Source organism: Oryctolagus cuniculus, chromosome Y, assembly GCF_051225735.1.
Source record: "Oryctolagus cuniculus isolate XC-2025 breed Fujian yellow rabbit chromosome Y, ASM5122573v1, whole genome shotgun sequence".
Taxonomy (NCBI): domain Eukaryota; kingdom Metazoa; phylum Chordata; class Mammalia; order Lagomorpha; family Leporidae; genus Oryctolagus; species Oryctolagus cuniculus.
Genome location: NC_142889.1, coordinates 22326149 through 22353483, shown reverse-complemented (window position 1 = coordinate 22353483; position 27335 = coordinate 22326149). Strand labels below are relative to the sequence as shown.

The 27335-nt window shown below is 38.4% G+C and overlaps 1 protein-coding gene and 1 pseudogene across 4 annotated transcripts in view; one reads left to right on the top strand and one right to left on the bottom strand.

The window, feature by feature from the left end:
• Positions 1–2687: 2687 nt before the first annotated feature.
• Positions 2688–27335, bottom strand: part of LOC149119367 (uncharacterized) — a 37570-nt gene continuing 12922 nt past the window's right edge. The window contains exons 1-4 of one of the 4 annotated variants that reach the window (XM_089325045.1): positions 9369–9600; positions 7574–7700; positions 4704–4764; positions 2688–4533 (exon numbers count right to left, since the gene is read on the bottom strand). In XM_089325045.1, the coding sequence (XP_089181171.1) occupies positions 3633–4533; positions 4704–4764; positions 7574–7643 (1032 nt within the window). In that variant the 5' untranslated portion in view covers positions 7644–7700; positions 9369–9600 and the 3' untranslated portion in view covers positions 2688–3632. Of the gene's footprint in view, positions 4534–4703; positions 4765–7246; positions 7340–7573; positions 7701–9368; positions 9601–27335 lie in introns of those variants that run through there. The other 3 variants (XM_089325044.1, XR_016228591.1, XR_016228590.1) reach the window with 3 other exon arrangements.
• LOC103346118 (helicase POLQ-like pseudogene) lies at positions 8024–26405 on the top strand (annotated as a pseudogene).

Sequence of the window (27335 nt, the reverse complement as noted above, 5' to 3'; positions counted from 1 at the left end):
GTACTAGTGTCTACATTAAAGAAGGAATTCCAAAACTAGATTGTACTCCAATTTCCTATTGCCAAATGTGAGGAAATTCCAGGAACAGAAGTAAATTAATGATAAAAGGAACAGAACACTCCCAGATAAGAGGGTGAGCAACCTAAGAAGAAAATGATTGTTGCAATACAAGATTGGGTGTTTTCCCTTTCTAGAGTTGGGATGGTTCTGAGGCAATTCCTAATCAGATATTCAAATGAGTTGGAGTTTTGGGTGGTATTTGAATGCTGCTCACATTTATGTTCTTTTTGGGAAGATCTCAGGACTGCAAAGGTATTTAGTTGATGTGTTCCTATAGAACACATGGAGACTGAACAACATGCTGCTGAAAGAACAGTGGGTAACAGAATAAAAAATAAATAAAATTTCTAGACATAAATGAAGGTGACAACACATATCAAAACATATGCGGTACAGGAAAAGTTTGTAATAACTGGTGTAACAGTTGGTGCCTACATAGAGAAACTGGAAAAGTACCATATAAAGGAGCTATCTATGCATCCCAAGAAACTAGAAAAACAATAAATTGAAACAAAAAATACAAAAAAAAAACACAGTGAAATGAAGAGCTGTTTTTTGAAAAAAATAAACAAAAATTGGCACACCATTGGCACAACTAACCATAAACAAAAGGAAAAGACCCAAATCAACAAAATCAGACAAAAAATAAATATAACAGATACCACAGAAACAAAAAGTGTCATCAGAAATTATTATGCATGCCAATAAACTAGGAAACCTAGAAGAAATTGATAGATCTCAAGAAACATACAACCTATGAAAATTGAGTCATGATGATATAGAAAACCTAAACAGACCAATAACCAAGATGGAAACTGAATCAATAATAAAGACTCTCCCAATAAAGAAAAGCCCAGACCAGATGGTTTCACCACTGAATTCTACCAGACATTAAAGCAGAACTAATCTCAATTCTTCTCAAGCTATTCAAAACAATTGAAAGGAACCCTCCCAATCTCCTTTTATGAAACCTGCATCACCTTAATATCTAAATCTGAAAAAGATGCAATCTTACACCTTAAACAAAAATCCACTCAAAATGGATCAAAGACCTAAATCTATGACTGGAAACCACCACATCATTAGAAAGCATGGGAAAAACTCTACAGATATTGACACAGGCAAAGACTGCTTGGAAAAGGCACCCAAAACATATGCAATCAAAGCCACAATTGACAACTGGGATTACATCAAGCTGAGACGCTCCTGCAATAAAAAAGAAATACTCAGCAAACAGAAGAGACAACCCATAGAATGGGAGAAAATATTTGCAAATTATGCAACTGAGAAAAGGTTCACATCCAGAATCTATGAACAGCTAAAAAAATTCAACAAAACAAACAATCCCATGAATAAATGGGCAAAAGACTTAAAAATGAGTTTCTCAAGAGAGAAAATTCCAATGGCCAACACATTTTTGAAAAATGCTCAGGATCACTAGCAACAGCAAAATACAAATCAAAACCAGAGTCTCACCTCACTCCAGTTAGAATGGTTTGAGTACTGAAATAAACAAATGACAAATGCTGCAGAGGATGTGGGGAAAAGGTACCCTGATTGATGCTTGGTGGGAATGTAAACTGGTGTAACCACTGTGGAAAACAGTATGTAGAAACATCAGAAAGCTGAATATAGACATACCATATGATCCAGACATCCCTCTCTGGGAATTTACTCAAACCAAAGAAATCAGCATCTGAAATAGTTATCGGTAACCCCACATTCACTGCAACACAACTCACAATAGCAGAGATACAGAGTCAACCCAAATATTTATCAGCTGTGGAGCGTATAAAGAAATTATGGTGTATATACACTATGGAGTACTACTTAGCTGTAAAAAATGTGAAATCCTGTCTTTTACAACAAGATGGTTGCAATTAGAACCTATTATAATTAGTGAAATAAACCAACCTCAAAAAGACAGATACCATATGTTTCTTCTGATCCAATGTAACTAATAGAATAGTTGAAATATAATGTATTGGAGTGAAACAGACATTTTGAGGTCTGAGGACTGTTTATAGCCCTGCTTCTTCCATTGAGTAACAGTATTTCTTTACTTCTGTTCTGTATTGTTTCTCTCTCTCCATACTACATGTTGAATGCCTTTACCTAGAGCAGGGTTAACTATATGATCATTAAGTATACTGGAAATAGATTATGGTAAAATTAAGACTGGGTATCTCAGATGCAGGGGCAGGAAGGATTGTACTGTGGGGGGAGGGAGAATGCAGGGAATCCTACTATAGTTCTCAATATGTACAATATGAAATACATGAAACTTGTTTAACAAATAAAATTAAACATAAATAAAAAAGTAGAAGTAGGAAAAGCACAGAAGCTGGAAAAAGCAGCAGTCTAGAAGACATACACAAAGTAAAGTTTGGGATTCTGCTGGCTTCAGAGACTCATGACTACAGGAGACTCACTCCCTACCCTAGGCAAAATACTCATTATCCAAAGCTAAAAATAGAGCATATGGCTCGTAAATGAGTGAGGTGATGTGACTGTGATCATAACACTGTTCTGTACCAGAATAATGTAGGGGGAAAATCATAGGCAGACAACACAACATCTGCATCAAGTAACTTTGTAAATGAGAATGGCACCTTAAGTAAATATTATAGGCAATATTTATTAACACTCACATGTGAAAGCAGAGCTCATTTCCACTGTCCTACTCACAGTAGGGAAGCTAAAAATGCAGGTTGTATGACACAAAGGAAGATGATTTTGAAGAACATATAGCAGGTCTTCATACCTTGTTACTTCCTCCTGTGAAAACCCTAAAATCTGTTGAAGTTTGATTTGCAAAAACATTTTTTCACATCCAATACATGTATACAGTGCATTCTTTGCAAAATTCAGTAATTTTTGCTGAAGATTGCCTTTGAGTAAATGGATTTTCCACTTCCATTGCATGTGTAGAGATTTTCCTCTGTAAGTTCTCTGATAATAACAGCTGGCCTATGGTAGAAAATTTTCATCTATATCCATGTATCTTTTCTCCTGTGATTTCTCTCATGTGTGCTGAAGACTTCTGTCAAAGTAATTGTTCACAAAGATTCCATTATCATGGTTTTCTTCTTTGTGTGAATTCTATCATGTATGCTGACATGTATTCCTGGAAAATATGTCCTTTTTATATTTAGTCAATTGAAAATGTTTCCTTCTGTGTGAATTTTATGACTACTGAGCCTTGAATTCTGGAAAAAATGTTTCTACACATTCTTTGCATTTATAAGATTTTTTTTTTCCCCTGTGAGCATGCTCTAATGAAAAATTAGTTGGGACTTCTGGCAAAATGCTTTTCCACACATATTACATTCATAAGGTTTCTCTCTTCTGTGAATTCTGATAGTTAATGAGGGCAGACCTGTGGCAAAATGATTTTCAACACGTTACAATCATGGTTTCTCCTTTGTATGATTTCTCTTACAGCTAATGAGGGCAGTCCTGGGGCAAAAGGGTTTTCCACAATTATTGCATTCATGAGATTTCTCCCTTGTGTGAATTTTCTGATGTATAATGATACTTGACTTCCAACGAAAGGCTTTTCCACATATATTTCACTTATAAGGTTTCTCTGCTGTGTGAATTATCTGATGTTTATTGAGGACTGAACTCTGGGAAAAGGCTTTTCCACACTCATTACATTTGTAAGGTTTCTCCCCTGTGTGAGTTCTCTGATGCATAACGAGATGTGACTTCCGATAAAAGGCTTTTCCACATTCATTGCACTCATAAGGTTTCTCCCCTGTGTGAATTTTCTGATGTGTACTAAGTTGTGAATTCTGGCAAAATGCTCTCCCACATATCTTACATTCATAAGGTTTCTCTCCTGTGTGGATTCTCTGGTGTTTAACGAGATATGACTTCTGATAAAAGGCTTTTCCACACTCACTACATTCATGAAGATTTTCCATTGTGGCAATGCTCTGGTCTTCAGTGATGTCTGACTTCTGGTAGATGCTTTTCCCACATTCAATGCACTCAATGAGATTTTCCCCTATGTGAGTTCTGTGGTGGATAGTAAGGCAGGATTTACAGCTGAAAGACTTCCCACAGTGCTTACATATATGGACAGTTTTCCCCATATGTGTTCTCTGATACATTGTAAGATCTGATTTGTAATTCAGAGATTCATCATACTCAAAAGATCCATGGAGATTCTCTCCTGCTTTTTGATATTTACTGAGATAGACATTTTTATGGAAATTTTTACTTTCAACCAGAGTTTTGTTTCCTGAAATGACAGTTGATTTATTAGAGGTGTGTTCCACACAAATCCTCTCACATTCAAAGGATAGTCTCTTCCTGTTATAGCATTTCCCTTGGCCACTGTGTTCAAAAGCCTGCTGTATATTCTGAATCTGGTGATGTTGACTAAGATGTTCCAAGTATTGGAGTGAGTTCCCAGTGACATTAGGTCCATGAGGTTTCTCTCCAGCTGGTATTTCATCAGGTCCCCTAGAGAGTAGAACATTCAATAAGTCATATACTTCAGGTTTCTTTCCTAAACTATTTTCCTTTTATATAATCAGGTTACAAATATGTCCTGAGGTTAAATTAAATCTTTTCCTTTTTTTTCTGAATTCAACTCTGTTGGGAGTTGAGATACTTTTGTAATTACAACTTGCCTCAAATTTACTTCTTCACTTTTCTGGTTGGTTTTGATAAGGTCATCCTTTCTGTTAGCAACTGCAATGAGAAAAAAGTAACCAAATTCATGAACCATATCAAACTGTTTCTTTTGGAATGCTTGTTGAAAAGCAAGTTTATTGTTATCTTAGTTGCATGGATTTAACATCAGTAGACGTTATTCATTTATGATCATTTGGTGGTTTTTACAATAGTTTTCCCAATATTCAAAAATATTCTTAACTACCTTAAATATTTTTTAAGTTGGGCAAGTGGGTCAAGCCACTGCTTGAGATGGCTGCTTCCCATAACTGTGCTAGTTTGAGCCTCGGCTACTCTGTTTCCAATATAGTTTGCTGATCATATATCCTTGTAGGCAGTGAATAATGCTTCAAGTGCTTGCAACTCTGCCACTCACTTGAAATACCTGAATATACACTTGAAAAGTCTAGATATCATTGCAGACATTTTGCTTCAGACTGGTCTACTACTAATGGTTCAGGAAATTTGGCAGCAGATCAAAGAATGGAAGATATTACTCTCTCCTGCTCTCACTGACATTCTTTCAAGTGGATGAAAATAACTAAAATAATTTAATTTGTATATTTTCAGATTTATTGGGGCTAGCATTGTGGCACAACAGGTAAAAACACCACCTGCTATGTCAGTTCAAGGCCATGCTACCCCAGTTACAATCCAGCTCTCTGTTACTGTGTCTGGGAAATCAGTGGAATATAGTACAAGTGCTTGGGTCCCTGAACTCTTAGCTTCACCCTGGCTATTGCAACTATTTGAGGAGTGCACCAGTAGAGAACATGATTCTATCTCTTCCTCTGTGTAACTCTGACTTTGAAAATTCAAACTTTGAAAAGCAGTTAAAGAGAGAGAATAGGAGAGAGAGAGAGATCGATCTTCCATCTGCTGGTTCACTTCCAGATAGCCATAATGCACATGGGCCACACCAGAAAGAAGCCAAGAGTCAGGAACTTTGGGTCTCCCACATTTGTGGCAGGATTACAAACACATGGGCCATCTTCCACTACTTACCTAGGCACATTAACATGTAGATGGATAGGAAGTAGAGCATCCAGGACACAAACTAGCCTCCAAAGGGGATGCCAACATTGCAGGTGGTATCTTTACCCACTACGCTGCAAGAATATTCTGATAAATAACCATTTTTGAAGGTGGAAAAGCATTTCATAAAAATGTCCACTCACTTTCTAAATGGAATAGTATGTTGAATACTTTCCAGTGGACATTACTTTTCCCTATTATTTTTCTTCTATACACTGCTGTTTGATAATTTGAAGTTTTGAATGTTTTTGATTTCTGTGTTGGAGGATTTCTTGTCAACTCCTTTCAAAGAAAAGCTGAGTCCCTTATACATTTATCTCTTTTCCATTTTAGAATTATATTTTAAAAAAAGAGAGGGTTATTATGGCACAGCACAAGCTACTTTCTGCAATACCAGCATCCCATATTTGCAATGCTAGTTTGAGAACTAGCTGCTTTGCTTCTGATCCAGCTCCATGCTAATGGACCTGGGAAAGGAATGGAAAATGACTCAAGCACTTGGTCCCCTGCCATGCATGTATCAGACCCAGATGGAGTTTAAGGCTCCTGGCTTCAGCCTAGTACAGCCCTGGCCAATATGGCCATTTGAGGAGTGAACCAGCAGAATGAAGATCTTCCTCTGTCTCTCTTTCATTCTGCCTTCAAAAAATAAAGTATATCTTTTTAGAAAGAAAAAGAAAGAGGAATTCTAAGTTCAAACTCTCCTCCCAAACAAACATGAGCTGCTCAATAAAATTCACAGGTACACTTGTCCTTAGATGTCAATCTCCTGGTGAGCATAGGACCACCAATTTTCATGTTCCTATGTAAGGTCATGCTTAGTATCGTGATTTCTGATGTCACAATACAAAGGCTCTTTTTTTATTTACTTATGGATCAGAGAATGAGAGAATGAGAGCCAGAAAGAATAAGGACAGAGCCATTTCACCTTTTAAATATTTGCAAAACCTATTATTTTCTTATTTATTTGACAGAGACAACGAGAGAGCTCCCATTCACTCGTTTCATCCACAAATTTGAGCAATAACAAGGCCTGTGTCTGTTCAAAGCCAGAAGTGGAAATTCAATTTCAGCAAGTAGTAAAACATTGTCTATGAGCTGGCCAATTAATAAGCACTGAAAGAATGAATAAATAATTGAATAAATGTCACAGAACAGGCTTTGAAGGTAGGAAGAAAGAAAAGTGAGAATTCAGGGGATGTATCAAACTGAGAAAACAGCTTTATAAAAGCCAGAAAACACTTGCATTTTGGTTAATCTAAGAAAATATTCAGCAAGAGCAGGAAAGCAGCTAGATGGATATTTGCAAGGCAGCCTTACTTGGAGGCTGTAGAATGCCTTTGTTGCATGTATGATACCAGCTGGCAGAAATTCTGGGATTTAGGAAAAGTTAGTGAGTAATGCTGCAGTCAGCATCTGCTGAGCTTTCTGTCCCAGTCACCCTGACCAACATGTGCTCACTTACTTGAAAGGCTCTGGTTCACGGGTTTTTCCACCATCCATGGTTCTGCTCCTTGTTCCAACTTGAAGATCACCTCAGGCTTGTTTATGCAGTGCCCTTTTAATAGGAAATCATGTTTGACTTTGTGAAACCACTAACTTTGGGTTTTGAGGGACAACAGCTTGGGCCCAGAAGCAGTGCCAGAAAAAGGCCAAGTTGAATTGCTTTCTAGAGGGAAAAATTTTTCACGGCCTGAAATCCTATACCAACCAGATATGAAACCTTATAAATTGTTGAATTCTCAACTGAGAAAAAATAATTCTACCTGGGTACAAGCTGGTTTTTACTTACCCAAGGACAGTAGGATGCTATAGATTTCTAGCATCACATCCCTGTATAGGGTCCTCTGAGAATGATTCATGTTCTGCCATTCCTCCTTGGTGAAGTCCACAGCCAGGTCTTCAAATGACACCAACACCTGTAACAGCACATTCATCTTCAACATATCAGTCCTGGATCACTAATCACAAAGACTGGAAGTGGATTTTTCTGAGTGTCTTATTTGCTACTTATATATAACAGTTTCCTCTGTAATCTATATGGCAACAGAGAGCAAAATCACAATGAAACTACCCTACCCTTAAAATAATTTTAAAATTCCAAAATCACAATAGAGTTTCCCTTAATATTCTAGAACTGGGGTTTCTTCTAATGATTCTGAAAGCTGTTCACATGGTAATCAGTAAACATAAGTATAAATGCAAAACAAAACTAGCATGCCAGATGAACTAAAAAAGACACATGCTCAAGATTGACCAAGGTGAAAAGAAAATTCCTTTAAAATAGATTTGGGGAGGGAGCAATGTTTTGTCTCAATGGGTTAAGTTGCTTCCTGTGATGCTGGCATCCCTTAAGGTCAATGTTTAGAGTTATGGCTGTTATACTTCCAATCTGGCTTCCTGCTAATGTGCCTGGGAAAGGAGCAGGAGCTGTTGCAAGTATTTCGGACCCTACCACCCATGTGAGAGACACAGTTGGAGCTTTAGGTTCCTGGCTTTGGTCTGGCCCAGAGCTGGCAATTGTAGTCATTGGAGTAGTTAACCAATGGATTGAAGATCTCTCCTTAATTATGGTTCAAGTAATATAAATCCTTTTTCAAAAATTTAAAGCAATATATTTGTCTCTATTATCTGATTACTGTTCATTGAAACACCAAAGATGGTGACATCTTATGCAAGAATGTGTTTATGTTAAGATGCAACAAGAATAGTGGTAAATAGCAAAGAACACAGGCCAGGTACTGGGGAAAAAAAAAAACTCCACTACATCTAGGTGAGTGGTCCTGGGCTATGATGAGATGAAGACAGTGAAAGTGCTCAAGGAGGGCCTGGCACTATGATGTAGTAGGTCAAGCCTCTGCTGTTAGCACTGGAACTCTGTATGGGTGCCGGGTGGAGTCCTGGATGCTCCATTTCTTTTCCAGCTCTCTGGTGTTGGCCTGGGAAAGCAGTAGAGGATGGTCCAAGTGCTTGGGCCCCTGCACCCATGTGGAAGACCCGGAAGAAGCTTCTAGTTCCTCATTTCTATATTGACCCAGCTCCAGCCATTGTAACCATTTAGGGAGTGAACCAGTGGATAAAAAACCTGTCTCCTCATCTCTCCCTCTCTCTGTAACTCTACCTCTCAAATAAATAAATAAATCTTTTTAAAAAATGGTCCAAGGAACTGATAATTAATATTTATATACTTGACCCAATAAAATTTTATGTGCTACTTTTGTAAACTTGTTTATAAACTATGTTCATAAGCATCATAATGTATCCTGCAACAATTAGAATAATTATTATTTTTACATGAAAATGAGTACTCACTCCCTCAGGCACAGGGTGCTTCAATAGAATGTGGTAGTTACTTAAAGATATTTGCACTCTGAAGTGCAAAGAAGACTCCACTGGAGGCAAATGGGGAAGGACTAAATGGCTATTTAGAGGGGAAGAGACCAAAGAGAGACATTGCCAGAGGCCAGGTGGAAAATATCACTGCAGCCATTTGAGGAATGCAGCAGAATGAAGCTGGGAGTTATGTGAACAGTCTAATCTGGGACATTGCAGCTTGGAAAGCCAGTAGTGGGGCACGGCCCACTCACCTCCAGGGATGTAGCAAGTTCAAGGAAATTTTTTACTCAAATGTTCTATTCTCTTCCTCTTTCTGGGTCAGGTGGTGATCACATGATATCTGGTCAAGATCTGCATGTAGAGAATGCTGTTTTTAGTTAAGCAGAGGCTTGTCCTGGTGTCACCAAGGGTATCTGGCAGAAATAGGGCCAGCACCATGGTTCACTTGGTTAATCCTCTGCCTGCAGTGCTGGCATCCCATATGGGCACTGGGTTCTAGTCCCAGTTGTTCCTCTTCCAGTCCAGCTCTCTTTTGTGGCCCAGGAAGGCAGTGGTGGATGGCCCAAGTGCTTGGGCACCTGCACCTGCATGGGAGACCAGGAAGAAGCACCTGGCTCCTGGCTTTGGATCAGCACAGCACCAGTCATAGCAGCCATTTGGGGGGTGAACCAATGGAAGGAATACCTTTCTCTCTGTCTCTCTCTCTCTCACTGTCTGTAACTCTACCTGTCAAATAATTTAAAACAAAAAGGGCAAAAATAAAAGCCACAGGGCAAGACAGAGAGAAGTTCCTGCTCCTTGCTTGGAGAGAGTCCTGCTGGCCCCTACTTTTCTATAATCTTTTATTTTCCTTTCATTGCACACCATCACCTCTTCAACCTGCATATTTGCTGCATGGTTCACAGCAAGGGGCACCTGAACAGGGACCTGACGAGGAAGGATCACCTCAAACAAATGAAAATGAAAAGTTTAATGGAGAAGGCTGCCCAAACATGCAGTCATGACCATAACTTTTGTGAATGGAGTTTATCTTTACCCAGAGTAATGGGGTAGGATTTAAAGATCAAGACTAAACAATATTGTAAAGTTTTAAAACAATTCTTGAAAGGGAGAGGAATCATTGTATCAGAAAAAGTTGTACAGGAATTTTAGTCAACAGTAATATTATATATTCCTAGATTTCCAAAGCATGAAACTAGATATCCAAGGGAAAACATTGGGGATATGTTTAAAAAGGAATAGAATTCACTTCTGATTTTTTTATGCAGTGGATGAAATGTGAAATCCAATGAATTAAAGAAATCCATATATAACTTGGAAGAAAAACATATCTGTGAAATAGAGATTTAGAAGAGAAACCAAAGAAAATATTATAACTAGAGAAGTTAATGTCAAATAAAAAATACAGTGGAATTCTTAACAACATACATGTAAAGCAGAATAAAAAGTATCTGAGTGGGAAGGTAAATCTTAGGAAATGTCATGGATGAGAGAAAAGGATGAAATTGTAAGTTAAAAACTTTTTGATGGGATACTATCAAATGACCCAACATAAATAGATCTTTGGATTTTCTGAAAGTATGGAAAGAGATTACATTGGAAGGTGTATTCAGTGAAGTAATTATGGAGAAGTCCCCTAACCTGGAGAAAGAAAGGGACACTCATGTACAGGAAGCACACAGAACTCCTAATACACATGACCTAAAAAGATTTTCACCATGATACTTTGCAGTCAAACTTCCAACAGTAAAGCATTAATAAAAATTATAAAATGTACACAAGAGAAACATGATTACCTTCAGAAACATATCCAATTAGACACAGATGATTTCTCATCAGAAACTCTACAGGCTAGGAGAGAATGCAGAGATTGTCACCCCTGAATACTATGTCCTGCAAAGCTCTCATTTATGAATGAAGGTGAAAAAAAAAAAACTCTCCATAACAAACAGAAATTGAAAGAATATGTCATCAGGGGCTGGTGCTGTGGCATAGTGGGTAAAACCACCATCTGCAGTTCTAGCATCCCATATGGGTGTCAGTTCAAGTCTTGGCTGTTCCATTTCTAATCCAGCTCTCTGCTATGGGCCTGAAAAAGCAGCAGAAGATGGTTCAAGTCCTTGGACCCCTGCACCTGTGTGGGAGACCTGGAAGAAGCTCCTGGCTTCAGAATGGCTCAGCTGTAGCTGTTGAGGCCAACTGGGGAGTGAACCAGCAGATGGACAACCTCTCTCTCTGTACCTTTCCTTCTCTTTGTGTGTAACTCTCTTTTAAAGACACAAAGAAGGGTACTATGCAATAATTAAGGGATCAATTTAACAGGAAGACATGGATATAATAAACATCCAATATATACACCAATGCCAGAGCACCAGGCTATTTAAAATAATTTTTAATTGACATAAAGGGAAACATGGAGTCCAATAATGGAGGACTTCAACATCTAGTTTCATCAATCGACTGATCAACTTGACAGAAAACCAACAAAGAAATATCAGAGCTAATCAACACTATGGGCCAGGGCCAGTGCTGTGGTGCAGCAGGTTAACACCCCGGCATGAAGTGCCAGCATCCCATATGGGTGCCAGTTCTAGTCCCAGCTGCTTCTCTTCCAATCCAGCTCTCTTCTGTGGCCTGGGATAGCAGTAGAAGATGGCCCAAGTCCTTGGGCCCCTGCACCCAGCAGAAGCTCCTGGCTCCTGGCTTCAGATTGGCACAGCTCTGACCATTGCAGCCAATTGGGGAGTGAACCATCAGATGGAAGACTTCTCTCCCTCTGCCTCTCCTCTCTCTGTGTGTAATCCTGACTTTCAAATAAATAAATCTTAAAAAAAAAAAACACTGTGGATCAAATGGACTGAACAGATATCTACTGAATATCTCAGTTGCAGAATACACATTATTTTCATCACTATGTGGAACCTTCTCTAGGATAGACCATATGCTAGGCCATAAAGCAAGTCTCAGCAAACCCAAATTATTGAAATCATACCATGTGTCCTTTCTGACCACAATGAGATAAAGCTAGAGATTTAGAATGTAAGAATCACTAGAAAATATGCAAATATATGGAGACTGAATAACACAATATTGAATGATGAACAGTGATTCACAGAAGCAATCAAATGGGAAACCAAAGAATTCCTGGAAATGAATGAAGATGACACTACAACATGCAAAACTTATGAAATGGGGCCAGCACTGGGCTGTAGTGGGTAAAAGCTGTCGCCTGCAATGCCAGCACCCCATATGGGCACCAGTAAGAGTCCTGGCTGCTTGTTTTCTGATCCAGCTCTCTGCTGTGGCCTGGGAAAACAGTGGAAGATGATCCAAATCCTTGGTCCACTGCACCCACATTGGGGACCCAGAAGATGCTCCTGGCTTCTGGTTTCAGATCAGCACATCTCCAGCCATTGTAGGCATCTGTGGGAGTGAACTAGCAGATGGAAGACCTCTCTCTCTGCCTTTCAAATTCATAAATAAATCTTAAAAATAAAAAAGAAAACAAGAAAGCAGAACTGAGATTCAAAAAACAATGATACAAAATTGAAAATAGATCTACCACATGACCTAGCAATCCTAGCCCTGAGAATTTACCCAAATGAAATGAAATTAGCATATGAATAGTCCATGTTTACTGAAACACAACAACCAAGATATGGAATCAACCCAGATGTCCTCAATTAATGACTGTATAAAGAAATTGGGGTACATATACAGTATGTAATCTGACTTAGATTTAAAAAAGAATAAAACCTTGTCTTTTGAAACAAACTGGATGAAACTAGAAGCCACTATAACCACTATAACCACTGAAATAATCCAGTCCCAGAAAGGCAAATGCCATATGTTTTTCCTGATCTGTGGTAACTAATAGAGTAAAAAAGTAGTGAAATTCACATTTTGAGATTCAATGATTGTTTACAGCCTTTGTATCTATTGTTGAAAAACAGAGCTTTTGTTCTTCTTACTACTTATTGGATTCTTAGTGTAGGGTTAATCTTCTGAGTATAAAATAAACTGAAAATAGATCATGGTAAAACCATTGTACAAACGTAGTTGAAAATGGACCTTAATGCAGAATGGGACTGGCCAGGGGAAAGGAAGAGGAGGAGGAGAGAGGGAGTGTGGTTGGGAGTGTGGGTGTGGTGGGAAGAATCACTATATTTCTAAAGGATACTCATGAAGTGTGAATTCCTTAAATAATAAATTTTAAAAAAGGGAAGGAGAAGGAAGTGCAGAGACATGAAAGGGAGGGTATAATGAGAAACATCACTAAACTCCTAAATCTATACATACAAAATATGCATGCTTTAAAAAGTGAGCAAAATTTAAAAGCCAAATGTATATATACTTCTTTATAATGCATCAGTAAATAACACATAAATAATAAAAATTAATAAAACAACAAATAAATACATCTAGCAAGTATTACTGTGATGTTTAAAAAACCTACAAATAATCAAAATAAGATAGTAATCTGAGTAAATACATATAGTAGAAATAGTAAATGAGGGTACAAATACTTTGCCCTTGCATTTTCAAACACTCTATGCCAATGACCGTTTGAACAAAGAGTAAAATGTGTAGGGTCGTTTGTCATTATGTATGAGAAAAATATACTATAAGCATAATACAGAAACTGGAAAAAAAGATAACTGAAAATAAGACACTATGAAGTTACTAGGCCATAAAGCAAGCCTCAGCAAATTCAAAAGAATTAGAATCATACCATGCAGCTTCTCAGACCCTAAAGGAATGAAGTTGGAAATTAGCAACTCAGGAACCCCTAGAGCATATGCAAACACATGGAGATTGAACAACATGCTCCTGAATGAACAATGGGTCATAGAAGAAATCAAAAGAGAAATCAAAAACTTTCTGGAATGAGGATAACAGCACAACATACCAAAACTTATGGGACGCAGCAAGAGCAGTGTTATGAGGAAAGTTTATATCAATAGGTGCCTACATCAAGAAATTGGAAAGGCACCAAACAGATGAGCTTTCAATTCACCTCAAGGATCTAGAAAACCTACAGCAAACCAGACCCAAATCTAGTAGGAGAAGAGAAATAATTAAAATCAGAGAAGAAATCAAAAGGATTGAATCCAAAAAAAAATTACAAAAAATCAGCCAAACGAGGAGCTGGTTTTTTGAAAAAATAAACAAAATTGACACCCCATTGGCCCAACTAGCTAAAAAAAGAAGAGAAAAGACCCAAATCAATAAAATCAGAGATGAAAAAGGAAATGTAACAACAGACACCACAGAAATAAAAAGAATCATCAGAAATTACTACAAGGACTTGTATGCCAGCAAACAGGGAAACCTATCAGAAATGGATAGATTCCTGGACACATGCAACCTACCTAAATTGAACCAGGAAGACATCGAAAACCTAAACAGACCCATAACTGAGACAGAAATTGAAACAGTAATAAAGGCCCTCCCAACAAAGAAAAGCCCAGGACCAGATGGATTCACTGCTGAATTCTACCAGACATTTAAAGAAGAACTGACTCCAATTCTTCTCAAACTATTCAGAACAATCGAAGAAGAGGGAATCCTCCCAAATTGTTTCTATGAAGCCAGCATCACCTTAATTCCTAAGCCGGAAAAAGATGCAGCACTGAAAGAGAATTACAGACCAATATCCCTGATGAACATAGAGGCAAAAATCCTCAATAAAATTCTCGCGAATAGAATGCAACAACGCTTCAGAAAGATCATCCACCCAGACCAAGTGGGATTTATCCCTGGTATGCAGGGATGGTTTAATGTGTGCAAGACAATGAATGCGATACACCACATTAACAGACTGCAGAAGAAAAACCATATGATTATCTCAATAGATGCCGAGAAAGCATTTGATAAAATACAACACCCGTTCATGATGAAAGCTCTAAGCAAACTTGGTTTGGAAGGAACATTCCTCAATACAATCAAAGCAATCTATGAAAAACCCAGAGCCAACATCCTATTGAATGGGGAAAAGTTGGAAGCATTTCCAGTGAGATCTGGTACCAGAGAGGGATGCCCACTCTCACCACTGCTATTCAATATAGTTCTGGAGGATCTAGCCAGAGCTATTAGGCAAGAAAAAGAAATTAAAGGGATACAAATTGGGAAGGAAGAATTCAAACTATCCCTCTTTGCAGATGACATGATTCTTTATGTAGGGGACCCAAAGAACTCTACTAAGAGACTATTGGAACTCATAGAAGAGTTTGGCAAAGTAGCAGGGTATAAAATCAATGCACAAAAATCAACAGCCTTTGTATACACAGACAATGCCATGGCTGAGGAAGAACTTCTAAGATCAATCCCATTCACAATAGCTACAAAAACAATCAAATACCTTGGAATAAACTTAACCAAGGACGTTCAAGATCTCTACGATGAAAATTACAAAACCTTAAAGAAAGAAATAGAAGAGGATACCAAGAAATGGAAAAATCTTCCATGCTCATGGATTGGAAGAATCAATATCATCAAAATGCCCATTCTCCCAAAAGCAATTCATAGATTCAATGCAATACCAATCAAAATACCGAAGACCTTCTTCTCAGATCTGGAAAAAATGGTGCTGAAATTTATATGGAGGCACAAGAGACCTCGTATAGCTAAAGCAATCTTGTACAACAAAAACAAAGCCGGAGGCATCACAAATACCAGATTTCAGGACATACTACAGGGCAGTTGTAATCAAAACAGCATGGTACTGGTTCAGAAACAGATGGATAGACCAATGGAACAGAATTGAAACACCAGAAATCAACCCAAACATCTTCAGCGAACTCATATTTGATCAAGGATATAAAACCAATTCCTGGAGCAAGGACAGTCTATTCAATAAATGGTGCTGGGAAAACTGGATTTCCACGTGCAGAAGCATGAAGCAAGACCCCTACCTTTCACCTTACACAAAAATCCACTCAACATGGATTAAAGACCTAAATCTATGACCTGACACCATCAAGTTACTAGAGAACATTGGAGAAACCCTTCAAGATATTGGCACAGGCAAAGAATTTCTGGAAAAGACCCGGGAGGCACAGGTAGTCAAAGCCAAAATCAACTATTGGGATTGCTTCAAATTGAGAAGTTTCTGTACTGCAAAAGAAACAGTCAGGAGAGTGAAGAGACAACCGACAGAATGGGAAAAAATATTTGCAAACTATGCAACAGATAAAGGGTTAATAACCAGAATCTACAAAGAGATCAAGAAACTCCACAAAAACAAAACCAACAATCCACTTAAGAGATGGGCCAAGGACCTCAATAGACATTTTTCCAAGGAGGAAATCCAAATGCCCAACAGACAAATGAAAAAATGTTCAAGGTCACTCGCCATCAGGGAAATGCAAATCAAAACCACAATGAGGTTTCACCTCACCCCGGTTAGAATGGCTCACATTCAGAAATCTACCAACAACAGATGCTGGCGAGGATGTGGGGAAAAAGGGACACTAACCCACTGTTGGTGGGAATGCAAACTGGTCAAGCCACTATGGAAGTCAGTCTGGAGATTCCTCAGAAACCTGAAGATAACCCTACCGTTTGACCCAGCCATCCCACTCCTTGGAATTTACCCAAAGGAATTTAAATTGGCAAACAAAAAAGCGGTCTGCACCCTAATTTTATTGCAGCTCAATTCACAATAGCTAAGACCTGGAACCAACCTAAATGCCCATCAACGGTAGACTGGATAAAGAAATTATGGGATATGTACTCTTTAGAATACCACACCGCAGTAAGAAACAACGAAATCCAGACATTTGCAACAAAATGGAGGAATCTGGAACACATCATGCTGAGTGAAATAAGCCAGTCCCAAAGGGACAAATACCATATGTTCTCCCTGATCAGTGACAACTGACTGAACACCAAGAAGGAAATGGACACTATGGGAAACAGTGACTTGATCAGCATAGCCCTGACTTTTAATGAACAACTTAATACATTATCCCTCTTAGTAGTTTTTTTTTTTTTCTGTTCTATTTAATATGACTGGTTTAATTCTGTAATTAATACACAGTTATTCTTAAGTGTTGAAATTTAACTGAAATGTGATCTCTGTTAAACATAAGAGTGGGTATAAGAGAGGGAAGAGATGTACAATTTGGAACATGCTCAAGCTGACTTGCCCCAAATGGTAGAGTTAGAAACATACCAGGAGATTCCAGTTCAACCCCATCAAGGTGGCATGTACCAATGCCATCTCACCAGTCCAAGTGATCAATTTCAGTTCACAATTGATCATAATGAAAGGACTAAGAGTCAAAGGAAGCACATAAACAAGTCTAGTACCTGCTAATACTAACTGATAGAATAAATAAAGGGGAGAGTGATCCAACATGGGAAGCGAGATACTCAGCAGACTCATAGAATGGTGGATGTCCTAAACAGCACTCTGGGCTCAGAATCAGCCCTAAAGGCATTCCGATCTGGCTGAAAAGCCCATGAGAGTATTTCAGGCATGGAAAGCCAAGACTCTCTGGAAAAAAAAAAAAAAACCTAAATGAAAGATCTCTGTGAGTGAGATCCCAGTGGAAAGAACAGGTCTTCAAAAAGGAGGTACCTTTCTCTGAAGGGAGGAGAGAACCTCCACTTTGACTATGACCTTGTCTAAACAAGATAAGAGTTGGAGAACTCAGAGGGCTTCCATAGCCTTGGAAACTCATGACTGGAGCATAGGGAGATTACTGATGCCATAGACAGGAGTGTCAATTGGTAAAGTCAACAACAGGAGTCACTGTGCACTTACTCCTCATGTAGGATCTCTGTCCTTAATGTGCTGTGCATTGATACTTAATGCTATAATGAGTACTCAAACAGTATATTTCGCTTTGTGTTTCTATGGGGGTGCAAACTGTTGAAATCTTTATTTAATGTATACTAAACTGATCTTCTGTAAAAAAAAAAAAAAGAAAGAAAAGAAATTATCAACTCCCAACCTCCCAACTTGACTCTCACTGGGATTAAACATGACAATAGGTCTGATCTGATTTCATCATCATTTAAAAAATCATCTATTATTTTTCACTTTATGTTTGTGTGGGAGCAAACTGTTGAAATCTTTACTTAATGTATGCTAAACTGATCTTCTGTATATAAAGAGAATCGAAAATGAATCCTCATGTGAATGGAAGGGGAGAGGGAGTGGGAAAGGGCAGGGATGCGGGTGGGAGAGACGTTATGGGGGGGAAGCCATTGTAATCCATAAGCCGTACTTTGGAAATTTATATTCATTAAATAAAAGTTAAAAAAAAATCAAAAAAAAGGAAAATTTGACTCACACTCAAGGGAAAAAAATACCTAGAAAGAAATTTAAGTCATGTGTTTCAGGAAGACAATATGGTTAAACAGTCTACAAATTTCTTCCTATAGTTAAAATTATATGCAAGTTAGATAAAGAATGCACTCATGTCAGAGACCTGGAAGAAGATCCTGGCTCCTGTCTTAAGACTGGTCAGTCTCTGGCTGTTGTGACCATTTGGTAAATGAATCAGTCAGTGAATGGGAGATATTCTGTGTGTGTGTGTGTGTGTGTGTGTGTGTGTGTGTGTGTAACTCTGCCTTTCAAATCAATAACATTAAAAAAAAAGAAATAAAACCTACTTGTAGGTTAAATCAACATACTAGAAGTGGAATAAAAATAATCTAATGGAACATGAAATATGTTAGAACCTTAATATAGCTGCATAAAGCAAGCTTTGGAAACTTAATCCTCATTCAAGTTTCTGTCTAAGATCTAAAGCTATGAGTTTTACTTCTTAGTTTCTCTCACCATGTGATGTCACTGGCCACATTATGATCCAGGAAGAAGGCCCTTTCTGGATCAGTCCCCTTAACTTTAGACTGCCCAGCTTCCAGACTGTAAAAAATAAGATTTGTTTTCTTGGGGTTGGTTGTTGGCACAATAGCTTATGTCACCATTTGTGAAGCTGAAATTTCATACCACAATGCTGGTTGGATTCCTGGTTGCTCAACTTTCAATTCAGCTTCCTGCTAATGCACCTAGGAATGCAATGTATAATTGTCCCAGGACTTAGATTCCTTCCACCCATGTCAGAGGTCCAGACGGAGCTCCTGGCTCCTGGCAGTGGCCTTGCCCAATAGTAGCTATTGTAGCCATTCGGTGAGTGAAAGAATGTTAGAATCTCGAGCCAGCGCCATGGCTCACTAGGCTAATCCTCCACCTTGCAGCACTGGCACACCAGGTTCTAGTCCCGGTCGGGGTGCCAGATTCTGTCCTGGTTGCCCCTCTTCCAGGCCAGCTCTGCTGTGGCCTGGGAGTGCAGTGAAGGATGGCCCAAGTCCTTGGGTCCTGCACCCCATGGGAGACCAGGATAAGCACCTGGCTCCTGCCATTGGATCAGCGCAGTGCGCCGGCCACAGCACGCCAGCCACGTCGGCCATTGTAGGGTGAACCAATGGCAAAGGAAGACCTTTCTCTCTGTCTCTCTCTCACTGTCCACTCTGCCTGTCAAAAAAAAAAAAAGAATATTAGAATCTCTCTCTCTCTCTCCTTTTTCTACTGCTCTGCCTTTCAAGAAAATAAATTTTGAAACAATTTTTTTCTAAATGACCTATTGTATTACATATTTATCACAAAACAGACTGAGACAGAAAATAGACCAACAGTTTGTTTTTTAACTTATGAAAAAGAAAATATGAATATTAAGCTATTTAGAAGCCCACAAAACAATTTAGAAAGCAAAGCATTTTAAATTAGAAAGCTTGAAGAAATTGAAATTGAAAAAGTTCATGGGGTCAGCATTGTGGTGTAGTGGGTTATGCTGCCACCTATGATGTCAGATTCCCATCTGGGCACCAGTTTGTGCCCCAGCTACTCCTGATCAAGTGCTCTGTTAATGTTTCTGGGAAAGCAGCATAGCCCAAGCATTTGGGCCCCTTCCACCCATGAAATTACAGGCTCTTGGCTTCAACCTGGCCCAGCATGACCACTGCAGACAACTGGGTAGTAAACCACTGGATGAAAGGTCTCTCTGTCTCTCCTCTCTTTCAAACAAATTAATCTTTAAATCAGAAACTGAAGGAAGTCAAATGCAAAAAAAAAAAAAAAACCTAGGAAGTAGTTAATGAAACAACAGCCTATTACATACTGGCTGCCATTGCCCATGAATGATGGCATGCTTTTCAGGAAAAATGAAAATAAATTTTGAGTGTCTTGAAGGAAAATATTCATCCCTGGTTATCTAGTGAAATTCTAAAGTATGAGATAAGCAAGGGCAGATATTTTGTCTCATTGTGATAAGCTGTTTCTTGGGATACTCACGTCCCATATCAGAGTACCCGCTGCTGCTTCTGGCTTAGTTTCAAGCTAATTCACACCCATGGTGGCAGCAGGTGATAGCAATTACTTGGCTCCTGGCTGGATAGACACATGGGATTTCTGAATTGAGTTTCAGCCTCCTAGTTTTGGCCTGGCCCTTCTGCAACTGTTGCAAGGATGTGGGAAGTGTATGATCAGACAGAAGATCTCTCATTTTGTCTTTCAAAAAAAATTAATATATAAAGGTGGACAAAGACAATTTTCTGAACAAAACACTAACAACAACTAACATGTAACAAAAACCTACTATGCTATATGATGTTAAGTTCTCCAGGCTGAAAGAAAATGATTCAAGATGATTATTTGGATAACCAGAGATTGGGAACCATTTTTCTGCCAACCGTCATTTGGATATTTATAACATTATTTTAAGGCCATACAGAATTATCAATGTAAAAAGTAGCCAGCTATAGATTTACTGAATTAAGATTACCACCTGGGATTGTCTTGGCTGAACCAGATCAAATGATTTCATGGGCTGTATATGGGTAACAGGTCAGATATCTACCACCCCTGATTTACAGGAAAGAATTAGGACCACTAAAAATGGTAATAATATCTGTAAGTATAAAGATCTTCAAGCATTTTTATTCTCTTGACTGATTAAAGACATGATTATTTGAAGTGATTATTACAGAATGTCAAACATTCACATATTGATTCAATATATAAAGAGACAAAAATAGTACAGTGTATAGGAGACATAAATAGAATTATTCAAATATAAGTTGGCTGTAGATGTTTGGATTGATTTCTGGTGTTTCAATTCTGTTCCATTGGTCTATACATCTATTTATGTACCAGTACCATGCTGTTTTGATTATAACTGCCCTGTAGTATGTCTTGAATTCTGGTATTGTGATGCCTCTGGCTTTGCTTTTGTTATACAAAATTGCTTTAGCTATTCAAAGTCTCCTGTCTACAACCCAACACCATCAAATTATTAGAGAACATCGGAGAAATGCTGCAAGATATAGGCATAGGAAGACTTCTTGGAAAAGACCTCAGAGGGGCAGGGAAAGCCAAAATTAACAATTGGGATTACATCAAATTGAGAAGTTTCTGTACTGCAAAAGAAACAGTCAGGCAAGAGAACAGGCAGCCAACAGAATGGGAAAAAAATATTTGCAAACTATACAACCGATAAAGGATTAATAACCAGAATTTACAAAGAGATCAAACAACTCCACCACAACAAAACAAAAAACCCACATAAGAGATGGCCCAAGGACCTAAATAGACATTTTTCAAAAGCAGAAGTCCAAATGGCCAACAGACACATGAAGAAATATTCAGGATCACTAGTCATCAGGGAAATGCAAATCAAAACCACAATGAGGTTTCACCTCATGCCAGTTAGAATGGCTCACATTCAGAAATCAACTAACAATAGATGATGGCAAGATGTAGGGAAAAGGGGACACTATTCCACTGTTGGTGGGAATGCAAACTGGTAAAGCCACTTTGGAAGACAGTCTGGAGATTCCTCTGAAACTTGAATATAGCCCTACCACACAACCCAGCCATCCAACTCCTTGAATTTTACCCAAAGGAAATTAAATTGGAAAATAAAAGAGCTGTCTGCACCTCAATGTTTATTGCAGCTCAATCATAATAGCTAAAACATGGAATCAACCTAAATGCCCATCAACAGTAGACTGGATAAAGAAATTATGGGGCATGTACTCTATAGAATACTATACAGCAGTAAAAAAAAATAAAATCCGGTCATTTGCAACAAAATGGAGGAATCTGGAAAACATGCTGAGTGAAATAAGCCAGTCCCAGAGGGACAAATATCATATGTTCTCCCTGATCGGTGACAACTAACTGAGCACCTAAAAGGAAACCTGTTGAAGCAAAATGGACACTATGAGAAACAATGTCTTGACCAGCCCTTGTCCTGACTGTTGAGGAACAACTTAACTATTTTATTCCTTTTAGTATTTTTTTCTTTAACTTAATACTATTGGTTGAACTCTGTAATTAACACACAATTATTCTTAGGTGTTTAAATTTAACTGTAAAGTAAGCCCTGTTAAATATAAGAGTAGGAATAAGAGAGGGAAGCGATGTACAGTTTGGCACATGTTCGCTCAGACTACCCCTAATGGTAGAGGTAGAAACGTGCCAGGAGATTTCAATTCAATCCCATCAAGGTGGCATGTACCAATGCCATCTTGTTAAAGCAATCAGTTTAAGTTCATAATTGATCAAAAAGATAGGATCAATTGTCAAAGGGATTACATAAATAAGACCAGTGTCTGCAAATAATAATTGATAGAATTAAAAAGGAGAATAATCCTAAATGGAAAGCAGGATACACATTAGACTCATAGAATAGCAATGCCTTAAACAGAACTCTGGCCTCAGAATCAGCCATTAAGGGATTCAGATCCGGCTAAAAAGCCCATGAGAGTTTCACAGGCATGGAAAGCCAAGACACTGTGGCAAAAATAAATAAATAAATAAATGAAAGATCCCTGTAAGATCCCAGCAGAAAGAACACGTCAAAGAAGGAATTACCTTTCTCTGAAGGGAGGAGAGAACTTCCACTTTGAATATGGCCTTGTCTAAATAAGATCAGTTTCTGAACTCAAGAGGCTTCCATAGCCTTGGCAGCTCATGACAAGAGCCTTGGGTGATTACAGACATCATAAGTAAGAGTGTCAACTGTTAAATCAACAACAGGAGTCACTGTGCACCTGCTCCCCATGTAGGACCTCTGTTGTTAATGTGTTGTACTATGCCAAGTAATGGTAAAACTACTACTCAAACATTACTCTATACTTTGTGTGTCTGTGTGGGTGCAGTATGTTGAAATCTTTACTTAGGATATACTAAGTTGATCTTCTGTGTATAAAGTGAAAAAAAAAGTGAATTGTGATGAAGAATGGGGTGGGTACAGGAGTGGGAGATGAGATGGTTGCAGGTGGGAGTGAGGTAATGGGGGGGAAAAGCCACTATAATCCAAAAGTTGCATTTTGATAATTTATATGTATTAAATAAAAGTTGGAAAAAATTGAATTATTCAATAGAAAAATCTATATTCCATATGAAGCAGTACAGTATTTCTCCAAAGATATTGGGATAAATTATTTTCAATGTAATTTTTAAAGCTATGAGTAACAAATAAATCATATCAGTATTATGCATCAAAATAAATTAATGCAACAAAGTAGTGTATTCATTTAACAGAGATGCTATAATACTATGCTATAGAGAAGGCAACTTAACAGAAATTTATTTTCTCATGATTCTGTAGAATGATGGTTTAAGAATGAGATGCTGGGGTTGGCACTGTGGTTTAGTGGGTAAAGCTGCCATCTGCAGTGTGGGCATTCCATAAGGGCACCAGTTAGAGTTCTGGTTGCTCCACTTCCCATCCATCTGCTATGGCCTGGGAAAGCAGTTAGAAGATGAAGATAGTCCAAGTCCTTGAGACCCTGTACCTGCTTGAGCAACCCAGAAGAAGATTCTGGTTCCTGGCTTCAGATCAGTGCAGCGCCAGCCATTGTGGCAAACTGGGTAGTGAACCAGCAGACGGAAGACCTATCTCTGCCTCTCCTTCTCTCTATGTTGAACTCTGACTTTGAAATAAATAAATAGATCTTTAAATTAAAAAAAAAAGGTGCTTGCAGATTTAGTTTTTTCTGAGGTCTTTACAATTTAAGAATAGCCAACTTCTCACAATGTCCTCATATGGCCTCTTCTTTGTATGCTCTCATCACTGGTTTCTCCCCGACAAAGACCAAGTTGAATGGGATTAAGGCACACCTATAGAATCTCAATCAACCTTAATTATCCATTTGAAGGTTCTATTTCCAAATGCAGACACATGGAGTTTAACATATCCAAATACAGATTTGTGGAGGTACACTCCTTAGTCTATGACACTGAGTGAAACAATCAATAGGAGCACTACAATTAAATATTTAAAATGTTTTATGGATGTACACATTTAACATAGAATTTAGAGTATCAGTTAAGATGTCTATGAATCACACTGGAGGTTTGATGCCCACTCTAGTTCCTGATTCCCACTTCCTGCATGCGAATAACCTAGTGAGGATGGCTCAAGGAATTAGGTTCTTGCCACACACAGGAAAGATGCTGACTGAACTCCCAGCTCATGGATTGAGGCAAACCCAGCCCCAGCCATATTCCCATACATTGCAGTTATCTGGGAAGTAAACCCATAAGCAAGACTTCTCTCTTCCTCCCTATCTCCCTATCTCTATCTATCTACCTACCTACCTATGTATATCTGGAAGTGTGTATGTCTTCTCTCCCTCCCAAATCAATAAATTAAATTTAAAAGGATACACAATAAAAACACTAATCATAAAAAACTCAATTGGATGCCTTATTTAGCAGCAAATTATCAAGAAGAAATAGAAGACCAGAGGTATTAAGAGACTTTTTGTCATAATAAATAATATTTCATGATAACATAATTATGTCAGTATGCCTAAAAACAACCTCAAAGGACACGAGACAGAATTCACAGAAGAAAAAAAAAATTTTTAAATCAAATATTATCTGATAATTGATACTCAGTTTATAGTAATATATGAAATAATTGATAAAAAGATGAATCAATCATAAATGTGAGTGACAAAATGTTGACCTAATTAATATTTTTAGACCACCCTGTGGAACACACACAAAGACAGCACATATGCTGACCCATAAATAAGACTAAAATCACAAATTATTCTACCTAATCACATGGAATTGGTTACAAATTGATAAGAAAAAAGAAATCCAGACCTGATTGGATGAGGAAAGGCTGGGCACCTATGCTTGTGCCCTGTCTGATGTACCTGGGCATTAACTTGAGGTGTTTTAGCAATGTTGGTTGGAGATTCTGGCACAGTGTGCCCCTGTAACTACCTCCACCCCACCTTCCACTGTCCCCTTGAGCATGGTGGCTGGGTCATTAGGGATGACAAAGTGGCAGATCTCTCAACTCATGTCATGGATAAAGGTGGTTCCCACATCCACAGGGAGGTGTCTGTCTGAAATAGAAATGGTCCAATCATTTTTGCCACCCAGCTGTGGAGCTCAAGGCAGGTGATAATAAGGGGGAGGAGGAGATGGTGGCCCAGCGCCAGAGGTGGAAAACTGTGGGTTATGCAACTGATTGAGCATAATGACAGTGAAGACATGTTTGGTGATTATGACAGCTTTACTGAAAACTTTTTAGGTCATGTTGATGACCTGGAACAAAAATATATGGAAATTCCTGAACATAGGAAACACATTACAGACTTTGCCACTGGTGATCTTTGTTAAGAAAGTAATGAAAACAAACTCAGCATCCCCACTGTGGGCAACTTTACTGAACTAAAAACTGAGGAGCACACAAAGAACCAGAATAGACCTAAAGATACCCCTGTTAAAAATGGAACTGGTTTTTTGTCACATATGCCTTCCTCACAGGTTTTATACTTTGATAATTTGCAGAACTCTTCAAATGATTGCGGTGGTCGGTGACCTAAAGAAAGGGATAGGAATGTAACCTGTCTCAAGTCTAGAAATGAAGAATTGTCCCTTAATCACATAGAAGCAACCCCAGAAAAATGATTAATTCTCTCCTAAAGTCAGAACAAATTCAGATAAGAATAGGAGAAAAAGTATTAAAGATCATCTAAAATGTACCATGACTGGAAATGTCAAGGCCCAAATACCAGTATTTTCTAGGAATAACAGCTGAAAGAGATTCTCCTATCTGAAGAAATTAATGTTGCTAAGAAAACAACTGAATCATCATCAGATAACCTTGGTCCTTTCTATTCATTGCTCAGCAAAGTGAGACCTTTATGTTCAGTTCAAAGGAATTAAAAAGGTATATGGTAGTACTTTTTGCTGGAATGAAAGCAAGATTTCTGATTGCTATCATAGTATTAGTACACATCAATAGAAACAAAGGCTTTCAAGGTCATAGTTCTTGAAAACAAATCAAAAGAGCAATTGTCTCTCAGCCTTCCATAAATATCCTGCTAGTACTAAAACCCTCCCTGTGACTCCCCTCAACAGTCACACTTCTCAAACCAGTTATCCTTGCTGTCTCTCATTCCTCATCTCAAATAATTCTCCAGCTTAATCCAGTTATGGGTTCTGTACTCTTAGGATATAATGACCAGGGCACCTAAATGAGTTTTTTTTTTATTGCATTTTTTGTCAGATTTCTCAATTAGATACCTGATGCTATTGACTGCATCATTCTTGAAACTCCTTTCTCAACTTCTTGACCCTCCACTCCTGTTGTTTTCTGATTATTTAACTCTTCCACACTTTTGAAAACTGGTGCTTCTGTGACTGTCTCTGTCTTCTCTATCAAAAAGTTGTTGAAATTCCTTTGAACACTCATGTCTTGAGTGAAGTCAGGAATACTGTATATTAAAATAAACATATTTGGGGTGAGTGACACAACACTTAAGATTCCACTTGATGGGGCCAGTGCTGTAGTATAGTGGGTTAAATCTCCAGCTTGCAGTGCCAGAATTCCATATGGGTGTGATTCAAGTCTGGGCTCTCCACTTCCAATCCAGTTCCCTGCTGATGTGCCTGGGAAAGCAGTGGAGGTTTGCACAAGTGCTTACACCCCTGTACCCACATGGGAGACCTAGAAGAGGCTTCTGGCACCTGGCTTTGACCTGGCCTAGCCCTGGTGGTTATGGCCACTTGGAGAATAAACCAGTGGATGGGGTCCTCACTCTCTCTGACTCTACCTCTTTCTGTAACTCTTTCAAATAAATAAAATCTTTAAAATAAAAAAAAAGATGCCACTTGAGACACCCACATTCTATATTTCAGTGCCTGGGTCTAATACCAGCTCCACTTCCAGTTT